At 50.2% G+C, this 16,301-nt stretch overlaps 7 protein-coding genes across 7 annotated transcripts; 3 read left to right on the top strand and 4 right to left on the bottom strand.

Annotated features, from left to right (window-relative positions):
* Positions 1-505: 505 nt before the first annotated feature.
* On the bottom strand, positions 506-1,097 carry ASPWEDRAFT_30384 (uncharacterized protein; the record flags this gene model as incomplete). Its single annotated transcript, XM_040833397.1, has 3 exons — positions 506-600; positions 649-791; positions 871-1,097. The coding sequence occupies 3 exons, from the start codon at positions 1,095-1,097 to the stop codon at positions 506-508; spliced, it is 465 nt and encodes a 154-aa protein (XP_040686968.1).
* A 3,746-nt stretch (positions 1,098-4,843) lies between these two features.
* ASPWEDRAFT_43366 (magnesium transporter CorA family protein) lies at positions 4,844-6,318 on the bottom strand. The gene is made up of 2 exons (XM_040836014.1): positions 5,503-6,318; positions 4,844-5,454 (listed from the first exon to the last, which is right to left on the bottom strand). The coding sequence occupies exons 1-2, from the start codon at positions 5,994-5,996 to the stop codon at positions 4,869-4,871; spliced, it is 1,080 nt and encodes a 359-aa protein (XP_040686967.1). The 5' UTR covers positions 5,997-6,318; the 3' UTR covers positions 4,844-4,868.
* ASPWEDRAFT_43364 (uncharacterized protein) lies at positions 6,305-6,627 on the bottom strand. Its single transcript, XM_040836013.1, has 2 exons — positions 6,384-6,627; positions 6,305-6,321 (listed from the first exon to the last, which is right to left on the bottom strand). Exons 1-2 carry the CDS (start codon positions 6,537-6,539, stop codon positions 6,316-6,318), a joined length of 162 nt encoding a protein of 53 aa, XP_040686966.1. The 5' UTR covers positions 6,540-6,627; the 3' UTR covers positions 6,305-6,315.
* Positions 6,628-6,968: 341 nt separating this feature from the next.
* On the top strand, positions 6,969-7,442 carry ASPWEDRAFT_43363 (uncharacterized protein). Its single transcript, XM_040836012.1, has 3 exons — positions 6,969-7,127; positions 7,174-7,341; positions 7,390-7,442. Exons 1-3 carry the CDS (start codon positions 7,120-7,122, stop codon positions 7,409-7,411), a joined length of 198 nt encoding a protein of 65 aa, XP_040686965.1. The 5' UTR covers positions 6,969-7,119; the 3' UTR covers positions 7,412-7,442.
* Positions 7,443-8,012: 570 nt separating this feature from the next.
* Positions 8,013-10,338, top strand: ASPWEDRAFT_53298 (anoctamin family protein; the record flags this gene model as incomplete). The annotated part of the gene is made up of 3 exons (XM_040837867.1): positions 8,013-8,103; positions 8,152-8,305; positions 8,367-10,338. The coding sequence occupies 3 exons, from the start codon at positions 8,013-8,015 to the stop codon at positions 10,336-10,338; spliced, it is 2,217 nt and encodes a 738-aa protein (XP_040686964.1).
* A 426-nt stretch (positions 10,339-10,764) lies between these two features.
* ASPWEDRAFT_43361 (uncharacterized protein) lies at positions 10,765-12,341 on the top strand. The gene has a single exon (XM_040836011.1). It carries the CDS (start codon positions 10,846-10,848, stop codon positions 12,175-12,177), a length of 1,332 nt encoding a protein of 443 aa, XP_040686963.1. The 5' UTR covers positions 10,765-10,845; the 3' UTR covers positions 12,178-12,341.
* ASPWEDRAFT_744460 (uncharacterized protein) lies at positions 12,266-15,921 on the bottom strand (the record flags this gene model as incomplete). The annotated part of the gene is made up of 2 exons (XM_040839470.1): positions 12,266-14,767; positions 15,783-15,921. The coding sequence occupies 2 exons, from the start codon at positions 15,919-15,921 to the stop codon at positions 12,354-12,356; spliced, it is 2,553 nt and encodes an 850-aa protein (XP_040686962.1). The 3' UTR covers positions 12,266-12,353.
* Between the last annotated feature and the right edge of the window lie 380 nt (positions 15,922-16,301).

Below are 16,301 nucleotides of genomic sequence, written 5' to 3'. Positions count from 1 at the left end.
CAATGAACTGACGGAAGCTCTGAATGTTCCAGATACTCCCCCTGGATAAGAAAGCCAATCTCTGCTCCCACGGCGTAGCTTGCGGTATTTGAAGGTATTTTCAAGTGCATGACAGTGATAGATGGGAATGAACACCGGATTGCTTGGTATCATGTCACTTTTGACACACGGCTGAGCTCTGGGTTACTATATCATCCAGTTAAAAGATCGTCCACGATACCTCGAAGCCTCGAAGCCGACACTGACTGGATGGAATGCGTATGTTCTGTCATTTTTGGGCGATGCCACGGAGTGCTTCCATTCGACAACATACTGAAGGCACAATTTTTGATAGCGTTCTCATCTTCGCTGGGGGCATCAAGAATGTCAAGAATTTCATGAGCCAAGACAATGATTGACGGACGGCACAACGGCACACCGTACCACAAGGTGTAGTCCGCTGTCGCTGTGTTAAAAGCGACATACCGAAAGCGTAGATGATAGGCCAATCGGACATCTTGATACTTCACGGTATGGTAGGTGCATTGGCAGTCTGAACATTGAACGTAGAGAACAGACACCAGCGACAGTCATACGACACGACGTCTGTTGCTGTTAATTCTGTATACAGATTAGCAAAGCACAGATAGTGTCAGATACTCGACTCACGGTAAAGATGGCAGCATCGCTTTCCTCTTGTCATCGGCTTTGGACCCTTGCTTTGACGATGAAAAGGACGACACTTTGGAGATCGTGCTTCTATTCTCCGAGAGTCATTCTCCTCGACTATCGTAATGAACATTTCATCGTCTCTTTAAACGTAAGCAGATCAATAGGATATGAGTCTCAAAGACAGGCACCATCCAATCGTCCCAGAGAGGTTGCACCGACAATAGTCGCTCGGGCTCAGTCTCGCAGAACCAGCCCACGGCATCTGCAAGTCCTGCAGGCATTTTTTCTTCCGACAGAAATTGATGTTTCTTGCCAGAGCCCTCACGCCTGAGGAAGTGTATCCGCTTGTGGAGTGTTTTGGGTTTTCCGTGATTCATCTCAGCGGCGATATTGAAGTTGGTATCTAAAGCATCGATACGACGCCAGGAAATTGGCTGTTGGTTCATTGTGTACATAACGCAGCTAAGGGGACTGATAGAGATATGTTTCAATCGAATGGACGAATGAAAGACATCATCGACGCTGGATTGACGTGCCTGTTACTTTCTGTTCTGGGAATTTATAGTCACTTTCCAAAAGAGTTGTGTATCTCTCCAAGACGAAAGGGACATGCAAGGAGGGGTGGAAGTCTCAGGGCGACGCCGTGTCTTTTTCAGTTTCTGGTATAGGTCAAATGACGCGGAGCATAAGTTCGAAAGCAACCATTGTCACGTATATTAACACCATCGATGTTTATAAAATGAATGTGTGGTCTCCAACCCGTTTGAGGTTTTACGGTGATTTGGTAGGAAACGGTACTTGGTGCTGCAGTCATCCTATTTCCAGTAAGTATTTGCTATCATGCGGCAGAGTATCATCACTCACCATATAGCGGATGGCTTGTAGATATCTGATATCATCATCAGACCAGTCAGGAATGGTGACGCCAAAGTAGATATCCACGAATTGCTTGGCTTCCACAATCGCCAGGTTGCACTCCATATCGGAGAAAAGCAGATGAGTCCATCCTTCTGTAGATTGCCTGCCTCTTCGTGTTCCAATCCAGTCGACGAGCAATTCGTGTTTACGATTGTTTCGTATTGGCCTTCTTTGGTTCAGAGTATGCAATTCGTCTTTGGTCGTCAAAAAAACCCCCACATGGGCCTGTTTCTCCTAGTTTCGATTCCACCATCATATATCCGTCTGAATGATGGAAGCAATGTGTTCAATCCAGGATATTGGTCTGTTCAATACACCCCGAATCCGCAGATACTGCACTTCTCTCCGCTGTCGGTAGTCTCGCAGAAGATCTGAACAAGGCAGTGGTCATTCATTGCGCTGGATATGCGCATGGCTAGTCTCCTCGTATGGTACTTGAATTCTTGCTGTATGCCTTTGTTAGTTCCTTTATGACTATCGTGTTATGAACATACTGTGTCCAAGTATAGAAGAATGGTATGACTCTGGGCGATGTTGTATTCGATATGAGATTTTGGGTTAATCATGCCATGGTCTTGGTTCGTATTGTCTGTAGAAATGCATTACTGTGAAATGTATACAATTAGCATCGTTGAAAACATATTGGTATACCTCACTGACCTGTTCCAGCTCGTGGCTTGGATTAGAAATCATTTGGAGAGTGCATCCAATGTTCAGATCGTGTTCAGCTGGCTTTACTCCCCAAAGCCCACAATCTGGCGATGTGGGATTCGAAATAAGTTGTTGCCTGTGCTTCGATTCGACAATGCGCGGGGATTTTCAGAACGTATTAACGTAATCCTCTGATGGAGAGACAGTTGATTGCTTATATTGGTAGTATGAGGTGTCTGGCAAGAGAATAAATAGTATCAAGGGTGCTTTCTGATCTGAGACGCTGCATCTTGCATCTTGCATGTTGAGGAGCTTGTCAGAATCGATGCTCTGTACCAAATGTCGTGCAATTGGTGTTTGGAATGACGACCAGTGCGCGAGATCTGACAGAGTCGAGTGATGCCATGTACCACAATTGAAAGGCTTCACATCTGATTGTGACATCTGGCTTTGGTGGAAGTCGGTGCATGCGTCGTAATGACATTAAGATCTGTCCAGCGTAAAGGAGGCAATCTGCTGGCTTCTGCAACATTGGTGGGATTCGCTTGTAGGCGCGCGTGTATTTTGTGTCTTTCGGATGTTAGTTGGTTGTCTAAATCAGTTCATGTGCTCTTACCATATATTAACGATGGATGCTTGGGACACTCGGTCCGTCAACAAAAGTCTTTTCGACCTCAAGTCTTCCACCATCAGTAGTGGAGAGATCACATTTCGTCCATTGATATTCATTCTGAACCGGGATAAACTCCCCGGCCAGTATCGGATGTGGAAGCAAGACCTGTAAGCCAGCAATGTTGTGCCCGCACTGTGGCTTCAGCATGTGCATCAAGCGGTAACACACCCTGCTTAGCAAGGATGAAGAACAACTGCTTCGTACATGGTTATTATCACCATGGCTTGGTCAAACGTAAAAGGGCCAACAACACCTTCAGTTTGCTCCATAAACCGCTCATTGACGCCGAGTGTAGTTCAATGTATCTCATTTCCAGTCTTCGTTGTTTGAACCGTTGGAAAGCCGGCTTGGGGTTTGTTGAACCACGCCGGGCAGTCAAATGCAGTTTGTGTCATCAGAAACACGAAATATAGGAATGATAGGATTGATCGCCATCCTGATACTTGTCAGCTCTGTTAAAGCATAATCAGATGGAACATACCCTGCGAACAGAAACACACAGGCCTTGTTTCGCCATTTTGGCCAAGGTAAATGCTTGGGCATCTTGCCACCACATTGATGTACCGACTAGACAGTCAGAACCATCAAAAGATCAGAATCAACCTAACTTACACCGGATGTCAAGGCGAGACCTTGATTGGACTGTGGATTGTAATATATATGCAAGCCAATGTAAAGGTCCCCAGGGAATAGTATCCAGATTGGAAGACTGCCCTGTCGGATTTCAGGCGTCGCGATGGTCAATATATATATGGCTTTAGGAGTGCTGGTTTGAAATATCGGTCCATCATGGTACGTCGTACCAAATAGAATGTCTTGGTAGTGCTGAAGCGTATATCAGTATGTATCCATGAGACGTTCTGGAAATGCAACATACGTTGATTACTAGCCTTCCTCCGAGCAGTCTCGATTCTTCATTTGGACGACGAAAGACACACAGTTTTCCCTATTCCGCCAGGGTCAGTTATAGACGAACATATATATATAACCATCCATCGTTTCAACTCCTTATTGATCTGCTTCTTGTTAGCCACGTTCGATGCCTCCATAGAAAAATGACTCACATTTTCCAGAAATCAGAATCAAACCGCCCAGGCTTTTGTTGGAAAGTGGCGTAATGGATAATAAAACCTTCACATCACTGGCGAACAGACACCATTAGATGCAAAACAAGTGCCATGGACCACATCGATATTGTCTGTTCCCAAGTAGGTCATGAGTGTAAAGCAAGATAGGCAGAACAACATCGCAACCTCAACCCATGCATGCAAGGATATCATCCATGTAGCGGGCGAATTGTCTGTCGGATATTCATCATCATCGTAGCCTCCATTCGGTCGCGTGATGGGAACGCTTTTCCTTCCGTCATGAAAATCGGCGATTCTGACGTTCAACGTGGCAGGTGAAAAAAGGTGGCCAAAGTTTATAAACGAGGAGATATCCACGTGGTCGGGCATCTATCTTGCCTGTGTGGATGGATTGTTAGCTTTGGTTCGCGGTGGATGGGGATGGGGATGGGGATGGGGGTTGAATCACCGATGTACGAGGCGATCAGACGATCTAGGAACATTTCGACCAACGAGGCACATGGCCATTGAACGAAAACGATGAACGAGGCCCTGTAATCTGCGTGGCCTGATGGTGTTAGTATAGTCCAGAAGGGATGGAAGGGATTTACCTTTGATGATCCAGGATGATGCATAATTGCCATGTAATCGAGTGCTTGGATAGATCAGACTGAAGGACTGAGAGGAAGACATTATTCTGGAAAGATAGTGTATATATAAATATAAGAAGGGTGATATACGGAAGAAGAAGAGAAGAGAAGAGAGAAGAATATATATAATAGGCTGCAGAGTGAATATGTATGGCTATGACTATGGCTATGAATATAAACAGGCAACCGTAATGAAAATATACAGTGACGAAGGAATAACTTCACTGCATCCACCCGTCAATGAAACCATTCATCCATCTACAACAGTTTATATCTCGACGCCGCGACGCACGCAATCGCCATGAACGCAACAAACGCACCCACAATCCCAAAAAACCAGCCTAGCCCATGCGCCTCCTGCCCGGGCACCTCAACATTCATCCCAAAAAGCCCCGTCACCATATGCATCGGCACGAAGATCGTCGCCAGAATCGTCACCTTGCTCAACACGGACGTAATGGTGAAGCTGAGCCGGAGGTTCGTCGCGCTCAGCTGCGCGAGACAGTTCGCCTGCGACCGCCCAACGATCTCGTCGAAATGCGTCAGGTTCGACATGATGGTGACCAGGTGATCCTGCACGTCGCCGAGATACATGACGAGGTTGGTGTCTGGGGAAAAGGAGTGTTTGCCACGCGCTTGGCAGCGTTTGACAAAGCCTTTGAGCACATCGACTTTGCCATTGAGGCCGCGGATGAGATGGGTGATTTTCTTGCGGAGGTTGTCGACGCGCGGAATGAGTGATTTGACGTCGTCGACGCGCACGATGAAGACTTGGTCTTCGATGGCTTCTGACTCGTGCTCGACGGCTTGCATGTACGGCGCGAAGCTGTCGACAATATCGTCACTATCTGGATTAGTATGGACACAGACAGGGGGAGAAGTGCAAACGAACATCAACGCATAACAAATCCAATCACTCGACAACAAACCGGGATCATGCAGACGACGAATACGATCCCTCACCCTCGCAACATGGCCACACCCGCTCGGCGAAAAAGTGACCGTCCCATTCCGAAAGACAAGAATGTAGAACCCCGCCGACGACGGCGTTGAGGAAAAGATAGACGGCGACTCAACCCGCCCGTCCTTGGGCGCGATCAACGTCTGAAACGAAATCAGATAATAATGGCGAAACACCTCCACCTTTTCGCGCGTCTCGTTGGTGACGATGTCCTCTGCCGTCAGGGGATGGATGGACAGCGCCTGCGAGACCAGATCGACGTCTTCCTCTGTAGCGTCGCGGATGTCCAACCACCAGATGCGGGTATCCGGTCGCTTTGCCTCCTGGGTGAGACGGTCGATGTTCCCCGGTAGATCGTCCCATTTATCCCATAAGGGGGGCTGGGACTGGGTGTTGGAGGAGAAGAAGCTGAACCGGGAGGGCATTTTGGGTGGTTTGGGATAGATTCTTCATTTGTTCAGGAATCTGGGCTGGAATCCTGATTCATCCCATGATAGAGTGACTGTACGTATCTACGTAGACTGTAGACTGGCAGGTTAGTAGGTGTAAGATTATGAAAGAAGAAAAGAAATGGAGAAGATGGAGAAGAGAGCCGGAGATCAGCCCTACGGAGTGGTAGGGCTGAGAAAAGGTTTCTGTCTGATTGGCGGACCATACAATCATAAATACTACGGAAAGAAAAAACTAATTTAAATGCAGTCATATTGTACACATTATCGACACATTATACAGATCATATCGTTTTCAGTCCTAAGCATCATAATTATCAGCATCTACCGTAGTAACCCGACTGTACATTCCAGGAGACATACATCCGAGTTAACCGGCTTCCGCAACCGCGGATAATACACGGCAAAGAAGACAATCACCGCCAAGAGCACGACCAAAGTGGGCAGGAACATAAACGTAAAGAGGACGAAACTGAGGCCGAGAGCGACGCCATGGCTGGGGGTGATGCGCCGCGCCATGAGTACGGAGTATTGGCAACAGAAAAAGGAGAATTATGATTTAATAACGATTATCGTGTCTATTTTAATTCAATTGAAGATCCCTGATAGTCATGATGATTATTGTTTACTGGAGAGAATTAGAGGAATTAAAACAAAAAAAAAGAGGAGGGGGGGGGGAAAAAGAGGATGACGGGAAAAGGAAACGCAGAGAATTTGGATGCCTGCTGGGTGGGTGGGGCAGTGGAGCCGTAGGGCGGAATTGGCAGGGTCTGATTGGTGCCAGCCAAGAGGAGGATCCACCCAATCATTCATGATGCAATTTCCGGCTCATTCCAAGTAAGGCTGGCCTTGGCATTCAGGCAGCAGAATTGAAGAAGGATACAGTATAGAGAATAGGCTAGAATACTCTGTAGAAAGATGAAGAAGATGAAGAAGATATTGATTGATGAAGAAGATCCGATCGTTCCGAGTGACAGGTAATCTGGGGTAGCATGATGTGGTACAATACGTATGCTGGTGCTCTGCCACAATATATATAGCACAGCGGCATAGTACAGACCGAAGGCAACAACTGTAAATTGAAAATGCCTCTGCCACAATGCTCGGGTAAGTCAGAATAAACTAATCCAAAGCAATAATCTAACGGTCAAAGCAAAACGCTCGTGTCCAAAGCAGGTCGTGTCGTCCAAGTTGCACTGGGAACCGTTTTTGCGATAATCTTCCCTCCACTGCTGATCGTCCTGGTGGTTGTCGGAATAGTCACTGCCATTCGATATTGCGTCGCTCTCTCGAGTCAGATTCCTGCGGTGCTATATGAATTGTAAGTGATGACCGTGTTCTATTGTTGGCAGGATGCTCAACAAGTCAGAATGATGTGGTTCACCGCATGATCGGATAAGCGGTGGTGGGGTTATCCACAATGAGCAACGAGTTTTAAATGAAATCATGAGCAGGAGGAGATGCACAGTACAGACTGCAGAGTACAGATAATCGAATATACAGATATGATACTATTACCACACTCTACAAATATATGTAGATATGCAACGGATGTACATGATAGACATACGCCTTGTAGGGCTGAGGCTTGGCGCTGGGAGATTGCGATGTTGCAAGTGGATTGAGAGACGATGATTCTGGAAGAAATAATGCAAGGTGCATCATCAATAGGAGTAATAGAATAGAGGCAATAGTTGAAAATAGTCGATGGCAAAATGTGAAGTTGTACAGGTAGTACCCCTTGCCAGATAATATTAAGCTGATCCGATCGCCAATAAATACAGGATACGCCCCAGAGGATCTGCTGCTAAGAATAACACGGGAAATGGAGCGAGAACACGCCCTGCTCGTCCAGCCGCTTTTCTCTTCTCCATCTTTCTTGCTTCTTCCACTCACTCTTTTTTCCCTTTAATTCTTCTTCCATCTCTTTCTCCAGCTTCAACACCAGTATAGGTCACCCATTTTGACACACCGCTCATTCACTGCAGCCAGATGGCTCTGTTTGCAGGTTCCAAGGCCGACGAGGAGGAATACGACAACTTTGGCGTCGATTGGGTTGTCTATTACGAGTTTGAAGATGTCGGTACGTGTGCGATGATCCCTCTCGGTTGCATCTTATTGACTCCGGCAGATTCCTCCCAGGCCACTGAGGAGTTCCGCTCGCTCATCCACGATCTCGAAGCCGCCGGTTTACGCACTCAAGTCCGACATGGATATGGGGCATCCCTGCTCATCTGCATCAAAGTCCCCCGCGACCACCTGGGAAACATGGTCTACAAGTCCAGGTATTTCCTCTGCTCCACTCTTCACCCTCTACGGTAATTGACATCTGATATCATTTTGCAGAGTAAAGGATTGGTTGTACGGAATCATCCACGAATTTCCCACCGGAGGCCCCGACACAATCGCCGAGTCTGAAACCCCCGCCGAAGAACTCCGATCGGTCTATCACGCCGTCAGCTGGCAACCAGAATTGGGAGGAGCTGGCATCCACCCGGGCCATGGCAAGTGGGAGAATGTCTCGGCAGCCTTTCCGCTGCATAACCAGGCGGCCAATGCAGAGCTGCTGCGGAAATGGAGTCGTACCACACGCTTGACGGATCAGGATTTGGACGCCATCCGGGCGCTGTTTGGAGAAAAGGTCGCCTTCTATTTCGCCTTTATCCATTGCTACTCTGGGTTTCTGATCTTCCCTGCGGCCTGGGGAATCCTGTGTTGGTTTTACTTTGGGCCGTACTCCATCACCTCCGCCATCGTCAATTGCATCTGGTGTATTGTGTTTGTCGAATACTGGAAGGTCCGCGAGGAGGACCTCAGTTTCCGGTGGAACGTCAAGGGCGTGGGAGTCCTTAAAGTCGACCGGATCGAATATGTCTGGGACAAGGAGGTCAGAGACCCCGACACCGGTCGGATGAACAAGGTGTTTCCCGCCCGCAAGCAATTCCTCCGCCAGCTGTTGTTTATTCCCTTTGCGACCGTGGCCTGTCTGGCACTGGGCACGTTGATTGTCGTCACCTTTGGCTTCGAGGTGTTTATTTCCGAAGTCTACAATGGTCCGTTCAAGGAATACCTCGAGTTCCTGCCGACCGTGATCTTTTCGCTCTCTTTACCAGCTATTTCCGCTTTCCTTACCAACATGGCCACTCGGTTGACCAACTACGAAAACTACCGCACACAAGACCAGTACGATCTGGCCCAGACGCAAAAGACGTTTGTTATGAATTTCATCACCTCCTTCCTTCCGACGATCCTTACGGCGTTTGTCTATGTTCCTTTTGGCGCCAAGATCGTCCCTTACCTCAACATTCTTCATTGGGTGGGCATCAAAACGTCCATTGATGTGGGCGACTTTCACGTCGATCCCTCTCGCCTGCAGCAGGAGGTGATTTACCTGTCAATCACCGCACAGGTGTTGGGATTCGGTGAGGAGCTGGTCCTGCCCTACGTGAAACGGGTCCTCTGGCAGAAGTGGCGCAACTACCGCTTCGAGAGCTCCGCGGCAAACCGCAAGCGGAGCCACTCCCGTGTGACAGATCTGCTCCTGATCGACCCCCCCGACGAATCCGCCTTTTTGGAACGTGTCCGCACCGAGGCCGAGGCGGATGAATATAATGTGCACGATGACATCCTGGAGATGTGCGTGCAATTTGGATACCTGGCTCTCTTTGGCATTGCGTGGCCCCTCGTCCCGCTGGGCTTCCTCCTCAACAACTGGCTGGAGCTACGTGGTGACTTTTTCAAGCTGAGCTTGGAATGTCAGCGACCCCCGCCCATCCGGGCAGACTCGATCGGACCGTCGTTGCAGGGATTGGAGTTCCTCACGTGGTTGGGAACCTTGTCCACCGCAACGATCGTGCATCTGTATCGCGGCCCAATGAGTGAGGTCAAACTTTCTTCCCTCCTTTTCACCATCCTTGTCGCGGAACAGGCCTACCTGGCTCTCCAATTCGCCATCCGCACCGGTATCCGCAAGGTGACCTCTGGAACCCTGCGTCGTGAAGCCGCCAAGCGCTACGCCTTTCGCAAATCCTACTACGATTCCATGCACGGCAGCGTCTGTGATTCGCCTACGCGAGTGAAGCGGCCGCGTGTCCGGTTCAACGAACGGGTGAACGTCTACAGTACTGGCACGGATGCCGTGTGGACAGACGAGAAGGAAGAGTTGTCAGACAGCGAGATCCTGTACTCGAACGAGCGGGAGGCGCAATTTTGGGGCTCGCACGAGTGGGAGACGGCAGACGCGGGCGTCAAGCTGATCCGGGCGTTGAGTTCCGACCCGGAGAAGAAGATGAAGGTCAAGGGAAAAACACTTGACTAGATGTGATATAGACTGTTACAGCTTACATTCTGACCAATACTTTGATATGTTAACCCCCTCTATCTTTACTCTGTAGCGTGTTCGATGTGCTCTGTAGAATCTTCACCCCCACCTGGATGACCTGTCGATCCACAATAGGCACCAAACAAGCCTCGACTCGGAACCGGAACTCGGAATCCCTCTAGCTTCTAATAATAACAGACAGATAGCTCCAATAACGCACCTCTCCAACTGATAGTCTCTGTCAACCCCGACCAAGTGCGTATAGATCACTTTCAGCCCTACAAGGCGTGCCAAGCGCCCCACCCCTCCTGTCCATGGACCTGCCAATCCTGCTGGGCCAATCACCGCCCGTCCCTCTTCAGACCGACATTCCCAATATAACCCGCATTTGTCCCTCTTTCTTCTCCTCGTCATCATCCTTTTTTCTTCTCTCCTCTCCTTTTTCCTTCTCTCCTTTCCTCTCCCTTATCCTTCCTCTTTCTATCCTCCCATCCATGGCAAAACATGGAACTCCCCTCCATCCCCAAACTCGCCCGTGAAGAAAGCGACCTCGCCTCCCACGACTCCGTCACCCACCACCCTGGCCCGGAAAAAGTCACCCTCGCCCGCTCCCGCGGCCGTCGTCACCCCCGCCTCATCGACCAGCACCAGTTCAAAAACTCCCTCCTCGCGGGCGTGGGCTATCTCGAGCTAGCCAACGCGGGCGATTTCGCAGCAAATGTATGGAATGAGACACCCCCGCCGCAGTTTGCGGTGATCCTGATGGCGATCGGGGGCAGTGTGGCGCTGTGTATGGTGTTTGTTGCGCTGCAGGATTTCCGGCTGAGTTGGCGGAATGTTAAGCTGTTGAGGGCGGAGCGGGGGATGTTGCATGCACTGCGGGATGGGACTGATGATCCGGATTTGTTGCGGTTGTTGCATTCGCGGCTCGGGGTGGGGGTGAGGGAGATTGGGACGGAGGTGGTGGATCGGATGTTGATGGATTCGCTGATGGGGACGGGGTCGTTGCTTGTTGGTGTGGGCACGTTGATGGCGATTTGGGGCGAGAATCCGACGGTGTTTGAGGCGAGTAATTTGCTTTCTGGATATGTGGGCAATGCGATGGCTGCGTTGTTTGGGCTCGTCAATGCCGTCTGGTCGAGCTATCTCGTTGTCAGATTCCACCACCACGACACCGTCTGCAAGCGTAACGAGTCTCTCACGGCCACCCAGAAGAAACGTCTACACACCCGCTTCCGCCGCTTCCAATGGCACTCGGTCGCCAACGCAGTCAACGGCCTCGTCGCTGGTGCTGCCTCCATGGTCACTGCCACTATGTGGTGGGGATACACCGTGCTCATCCCCTGCATCATCTCCCTCATCCTGTGCAACTACTTCTGGCGCCACAAGCTCGGCTACGACAGACCCATGGTGTCGACCTCCTCCCCTTCCTCGGCTTCATCCTCGCCCACCCCCCTCCTCCCCATCATGGACGACCTCGCCTGCGTCTCATCCATCCACACAGCCCTCGCCAGCGATAACCCCTTACCACGCACGGTAATCAACCTCGACTCGCTCGACTCCGTGGTGCAATTCATCGTGCACCACCAAATGTTCGACGCGTACTGCGAGTTCATCCTGCGCGATACGAAAATCTACAAAACCATCTTCGCGTCCCAGGCGGAACTCGTTCTCTCGCCAGAGGATATCCTGCGAATCCGCCATCCGGATAATGTGCGGCTGATGCTGGACCGGTCGAATCGGTTTCTGAGAGTCGTGGGGAGGAAATTGTTTGCGTACCGCGAGCGGTATTTGCTGGAGGTTGTGGGATATGCGGTTTGGAAGGAGTCGCTTTAATATATGGAACCTCGGATTGATCCATGATCTTATTCACCTATGGTGCTGGATGTGGTGCAGGTCACTCGATCATGTATGGATATACATCGATTTGCTGTGCAAAATAATAATACATACATAGAACTACAATAATCAATCAACCAAAATAACCCAAATAACACGAATCTAAAGACTGATTAAAAACTAAACAACCCACTCCTCCTCTTTCCATACGGATAAACAACCAACGCCGCCAAAAACAACCCCACCGTAATCCCAATCGCCACCTGAATCATCCCAAACCCCAAATTAAACACCGAACTGCGCTGCGCCAGCCCTGCCCCGGGCTGCGTCCCTCCCCCATGCTGCGTCACATTCGTGCGTATCTCATTCGCCGATTCAACGCCCGAGATGAGCGATCCACTCGCCGCAAGACCAGACGGGACGAGCACGAATATCGCAGGCAGGATCGCCGTCGCCGCATGCCCGTGCCAGATCCGACTGTACAAATTCCCCATGACGCCGATCGTGAACGCGCCGACGGTATTGGCGACTTGCGAGTTACTGCCGAGCCGTTTTGTGCTGAAGTAATTCGCCACGTAGCCGGCCAGCGCGATGAAGACCATCGCGGGTGCCTGTTTCCATTTCCCCTGATTGACGACGGCGAGACAGGAGGCGTATGCGACGACGAAGGGGAACCGCGCGACGTAGGGGTTTTTGAAGGACCCGGTTCTGGGACAGGTGATTTCGGAGGACGCGTTGGGGTCGATGAGGCCGTAGATGGTTGTTCCGACGGTGATGCCGTAGCCGAGGAAGAGGGCGTAGATGATTGCGTAGACCATGCGGATGGAGCCGGCGATCATTTGGTGGGATTGGAGCTCGAGGCTGCTGCAGAGGACGAGGAAGCCGGGGAGGATGAGGGCGATGGAGGATTGGGCCATGGCGGAGAAGCAGAAGAGGTAGTTGCGTTTGCCGTCGATGACGCCGTGCGGGATGCTCCCGAATGCGCGGGCGAGGAAGGATGTGAGGACTGAGGCTGTTACTTCGAAGACGTTGGAGTAGAGGACGGAATGGGGTGCGAGGACGTGTTGGAGGAGGCCGAGGAAGCAGCCGTTGATGAAGATGATGGGGAGGTCGATTGGGCGGGCGTCAAAGGCGAATGGACCGACCATTGCGGTTGCGAGTCCGTAGGTGAGGACGATGATGATTTTGTTGAATCGTGGCTTTTGCTTCATGATGTCTTCGAGTTCCTGGATGGCTTCTTCGACGCCAATGACATCGTGTACGACGTTTTTATACACGCTGTGTGTGCTTGCCAACCGGCCGAGATCGACGCCCTGTGCTGTTCGGACGAGTTTGAATTCTGTCGTTCGTGTCGAGGCATCGTCAAAAGACATGATCATGCAGCCTGGAAGGTAGAGAAACTGACTGTCCACTTCGAGGACTTTGGCTGTCATTTGCATATACTCTTCCAGTCGATGTGTTGGTGCTCCGAATCTCATCAACGCCTTGCACAGTTGCATGATATATCGCTGCCGGGCGATTATCTCTGCAATGTGGACTGTCACTCGGATCTCGTCCTCCAGCCTGGTATTATTCTTCGACTGCTTGCTGCGTCGCTTGGAGGCTGCAGTCAGAATATCGCTTGACACTGGCGTACTTGCACCGCTTAATCCAGCCCCTCCGTTCAACGATGGTATCGTGGGAGATGAATCTGGTGTTTTGTTGTACCATCTCGGTTTCTCTCCCTGTCTTCCATTACCACTCGGTGTCCCAAGGGTAGATGGCTGACTAGATGACGCCCCGCTGTGCTGTTGTTGGGAATTATTCAATTTCATCAATTGTGACAGAATTCCTCCTCCACCAGCACGATACCGCAGCCCCGAGTCGATACCTAGGTCACCCCCATCCCGGACATCTGTTCCTTGTCGAGGATAAGGCTTCCCTCTAGCCCTACGACGATGACTAGTTTGGTCTTGCGTCACCTCCCGAACTAACCGATGAGCCTCAGACCCAGACGTAGCTTGGTGTTTTCGCTTCTCCTCGTCCGTCTTGTGCTTGTTGTCGGTCATATCGCCCAGCGGAACCTGACCACCAGACGCCCATTCAGGATGATAAACCCCCGGATGGAAATCATCCCCCGCCGCTTCAGGCCGTCCAAGTCGAGCAGCTAAACTCCGCGCCTTACCCACAAACGTATACCCCGCTGCTTGGAATTTCGCCTTGGACGTCTTGACAACCTTCTCCGTAGCCTCAACTGCTTCCTGCGCCTCCTGCGCTTGTTGTTCGTGAGTTTGATCCTCCTCCTGTACCTGTGTACGCTCCCTCAACGGCGCATCCGCGATATCAGCACCTTCGTGCAAATACGGCTCCGACGGACGGTGCGGCTGGCCTTGCTGCTGCGCCGTTTCTCGTTCTGAATGTTTATTTTCCGCATCTTCACTGGGAGGCGCATTGTATCGAATATCGGAGGCAGATTGAAAGCGAACGCGTTGTGGAGATGGATGGGGTGTGTCGGTGCCGACGTTGGGGTCTTGGTCTTGTGTTTCGTGGCCATTTTGTGTGTCTTGCTCTGGGGTGCTTCGGTAGGTTATGGCTGAAGATTCACTGTCTTCTCTTTCGAGAGACATTGGGTTATCTATGATGTTAGTTGGTTGTTCCAATGGTATAGAAGTCGTTATTTGCATACCTTTGGTGTTAATGTGGTTATTTAGCGTCAACGTGCACACATATCTGGAACAACAGCCTTGTGCTTCTATCAGCACATGTAGAATCAGGCCAATAGACACATCCTAGTTTTCAGAAGCTATCTACTGTATCAAAAACAGTAGTTACCAAAACTTTGAGGCGTTATGCCCTTCGTCGATTCGACGTCATTGGCAGGTCATCCGCATATCAACTCCCACAGCAGACTCCCATACAGAAGATACCTAGGCAACACTGAAGTTAGAGACTCTGATGGCTCAGAAATACCATCTTTCAGTCCATGTTTATCTATCTTCTATCCCCAGCCCTTGGGTATATGGCAACCCCAACTGTCAGTCGCATGCGACACAATAATTCAGAGCCGTGGATAGGAATCTGGCTGTGGCGACATGGAGGGTGGTAGCAATCACTGCCTGCATTTGGAGTTTTTAAGATAGGCTTCCATAGGCACCAGTCAGTATATCAAGTCCGTCTCTTGTCTTGGAAAATAGTTCCATCTCTCTATCCCTCCCACCTCACTTTTTCTTTCATCCCCTATCTATCACTTCCCTGCTACTCTGCATCCACCATCCATTATCAACATGCCGTATCCTACCGATACAACCTGTGGTGCCGATCATCAGCTCATCTACTCCCCCCCTCTCTCATTCTCTGCCCCTGTTGAAACCTCAGATATCTCCAAGACAGACCTCTTTTTGGACTCTCAACTCCGGGCTGGCGGTCCCTATCTCTGCGCAATCCCAGCAGTGTCCAGAGGAGATCGGCCCACAAGATCCACTATACGCCCGTATTCAAGAGAGTGTCAACACCCTCATCAATGGCGCTCGAGAATACCTCAACGAAGCTGGAATCATGCACACGGACATTGAAATCACACAGCGGATTTCACAGTCTCGATCTGAGCCCCAGTCAATACTTACCATGCTGATTGTCGCCAAAAGACGCAGTCGAGAGGAACAGTGGCGTGAGGCAGCTAGGAAATTTTACGGATTTCTTCAGCAGGAGGACTTTGGCGATATGTGCGTGGAGATCCTCGATGAGGACCTTCTGAAGCCCCATCAGGCATGGGCGATTGCCCCATCCGACCAGATTTTCAGTAAGTGGATGGAGATATTGGAAGAAGTCAGCAGCGTGCCACTCACCAGAAATGTATCATGTATTTTGTGCATGAGAGGACGAGCGGAAGAGAAGAACGATAATCCTCCCACCTTGCTGGTCATGTTTCGTTTTGCTACGGATGTCTTCCGAGAATATGACAAGGAAATAGATGAGATTCTAGCAATTCTTGCTCGGTTTGGTATTACGGACACGGCGGTTCGTTTCTACAAAAACGAGCTATGGCGGGGACCGGGTCCCTGATGGCTGTTCTGTTATATTATCTTTAGGATTTGGATACAGTCAGGAGTTCTATCTCAATGTATCTCGATGTATTTGTGATG

This window comes from Aspergillus wentii (genome assembly GCF_001890725.1).
Source record: "Aspergillus wentii DTO 134E9 unplaced genomic scaffold ASPWEscaffold_6, whole genome shotgun sequence".
Taxonomy (NCBI): Eukaryota; Fungi; Ascomycota; class Eurotiomycetes; order Eurotiales; family Aspergillaceae; genus Aspergillus; species Aspergillus wentii.
The sequence above is the reverse complement of the archived record's forward strand: the minus strand, read 5'-3'. Positions and strand labels throughout refer to the sequence as shown.

Coding starts and splice junctions, on each gene's coding strand:
- ASPWEDRAFT_43366 (XM_040836014.1), bottom strand. CDS start 5,996: ATGCCCTCCCGGTTCAGCTTCTTCTCCTCCAACACCCAGTCCCAGCCC. Junction 5,455..5,502: donor TGGATTTGTTATGCGTTGAT/GTTCGTTTGCAC, acceptor TAATCCAGATAG/TGACGATATTGTCGACAGCT.
- ASPWEDRAFT_43364 (XM_040836013.1), bottom strand. CDS start 6,539: ATGGCGCGGCGCATCACCCCCAGCCATGGCGTCGCTCTCGGCCTCAGT.
- ASPWEDRAFT_43363 (XM_040836012.1), top strand. Junction 7,342..7,389: donor CCTGCGGTGCTATATGAATT/GTAAGTGATGAC, acceptor TCAACAAGTCAG/AATGATGTGGTTCACCGCAT.
- ASPWEDRAFT_43361 (XM_040836011.1), top strand. CDS start 10,846: ATGGAACTCCCCTCCATCCCCAAACTCGCCCGTGAAGAAAGCGACCTC.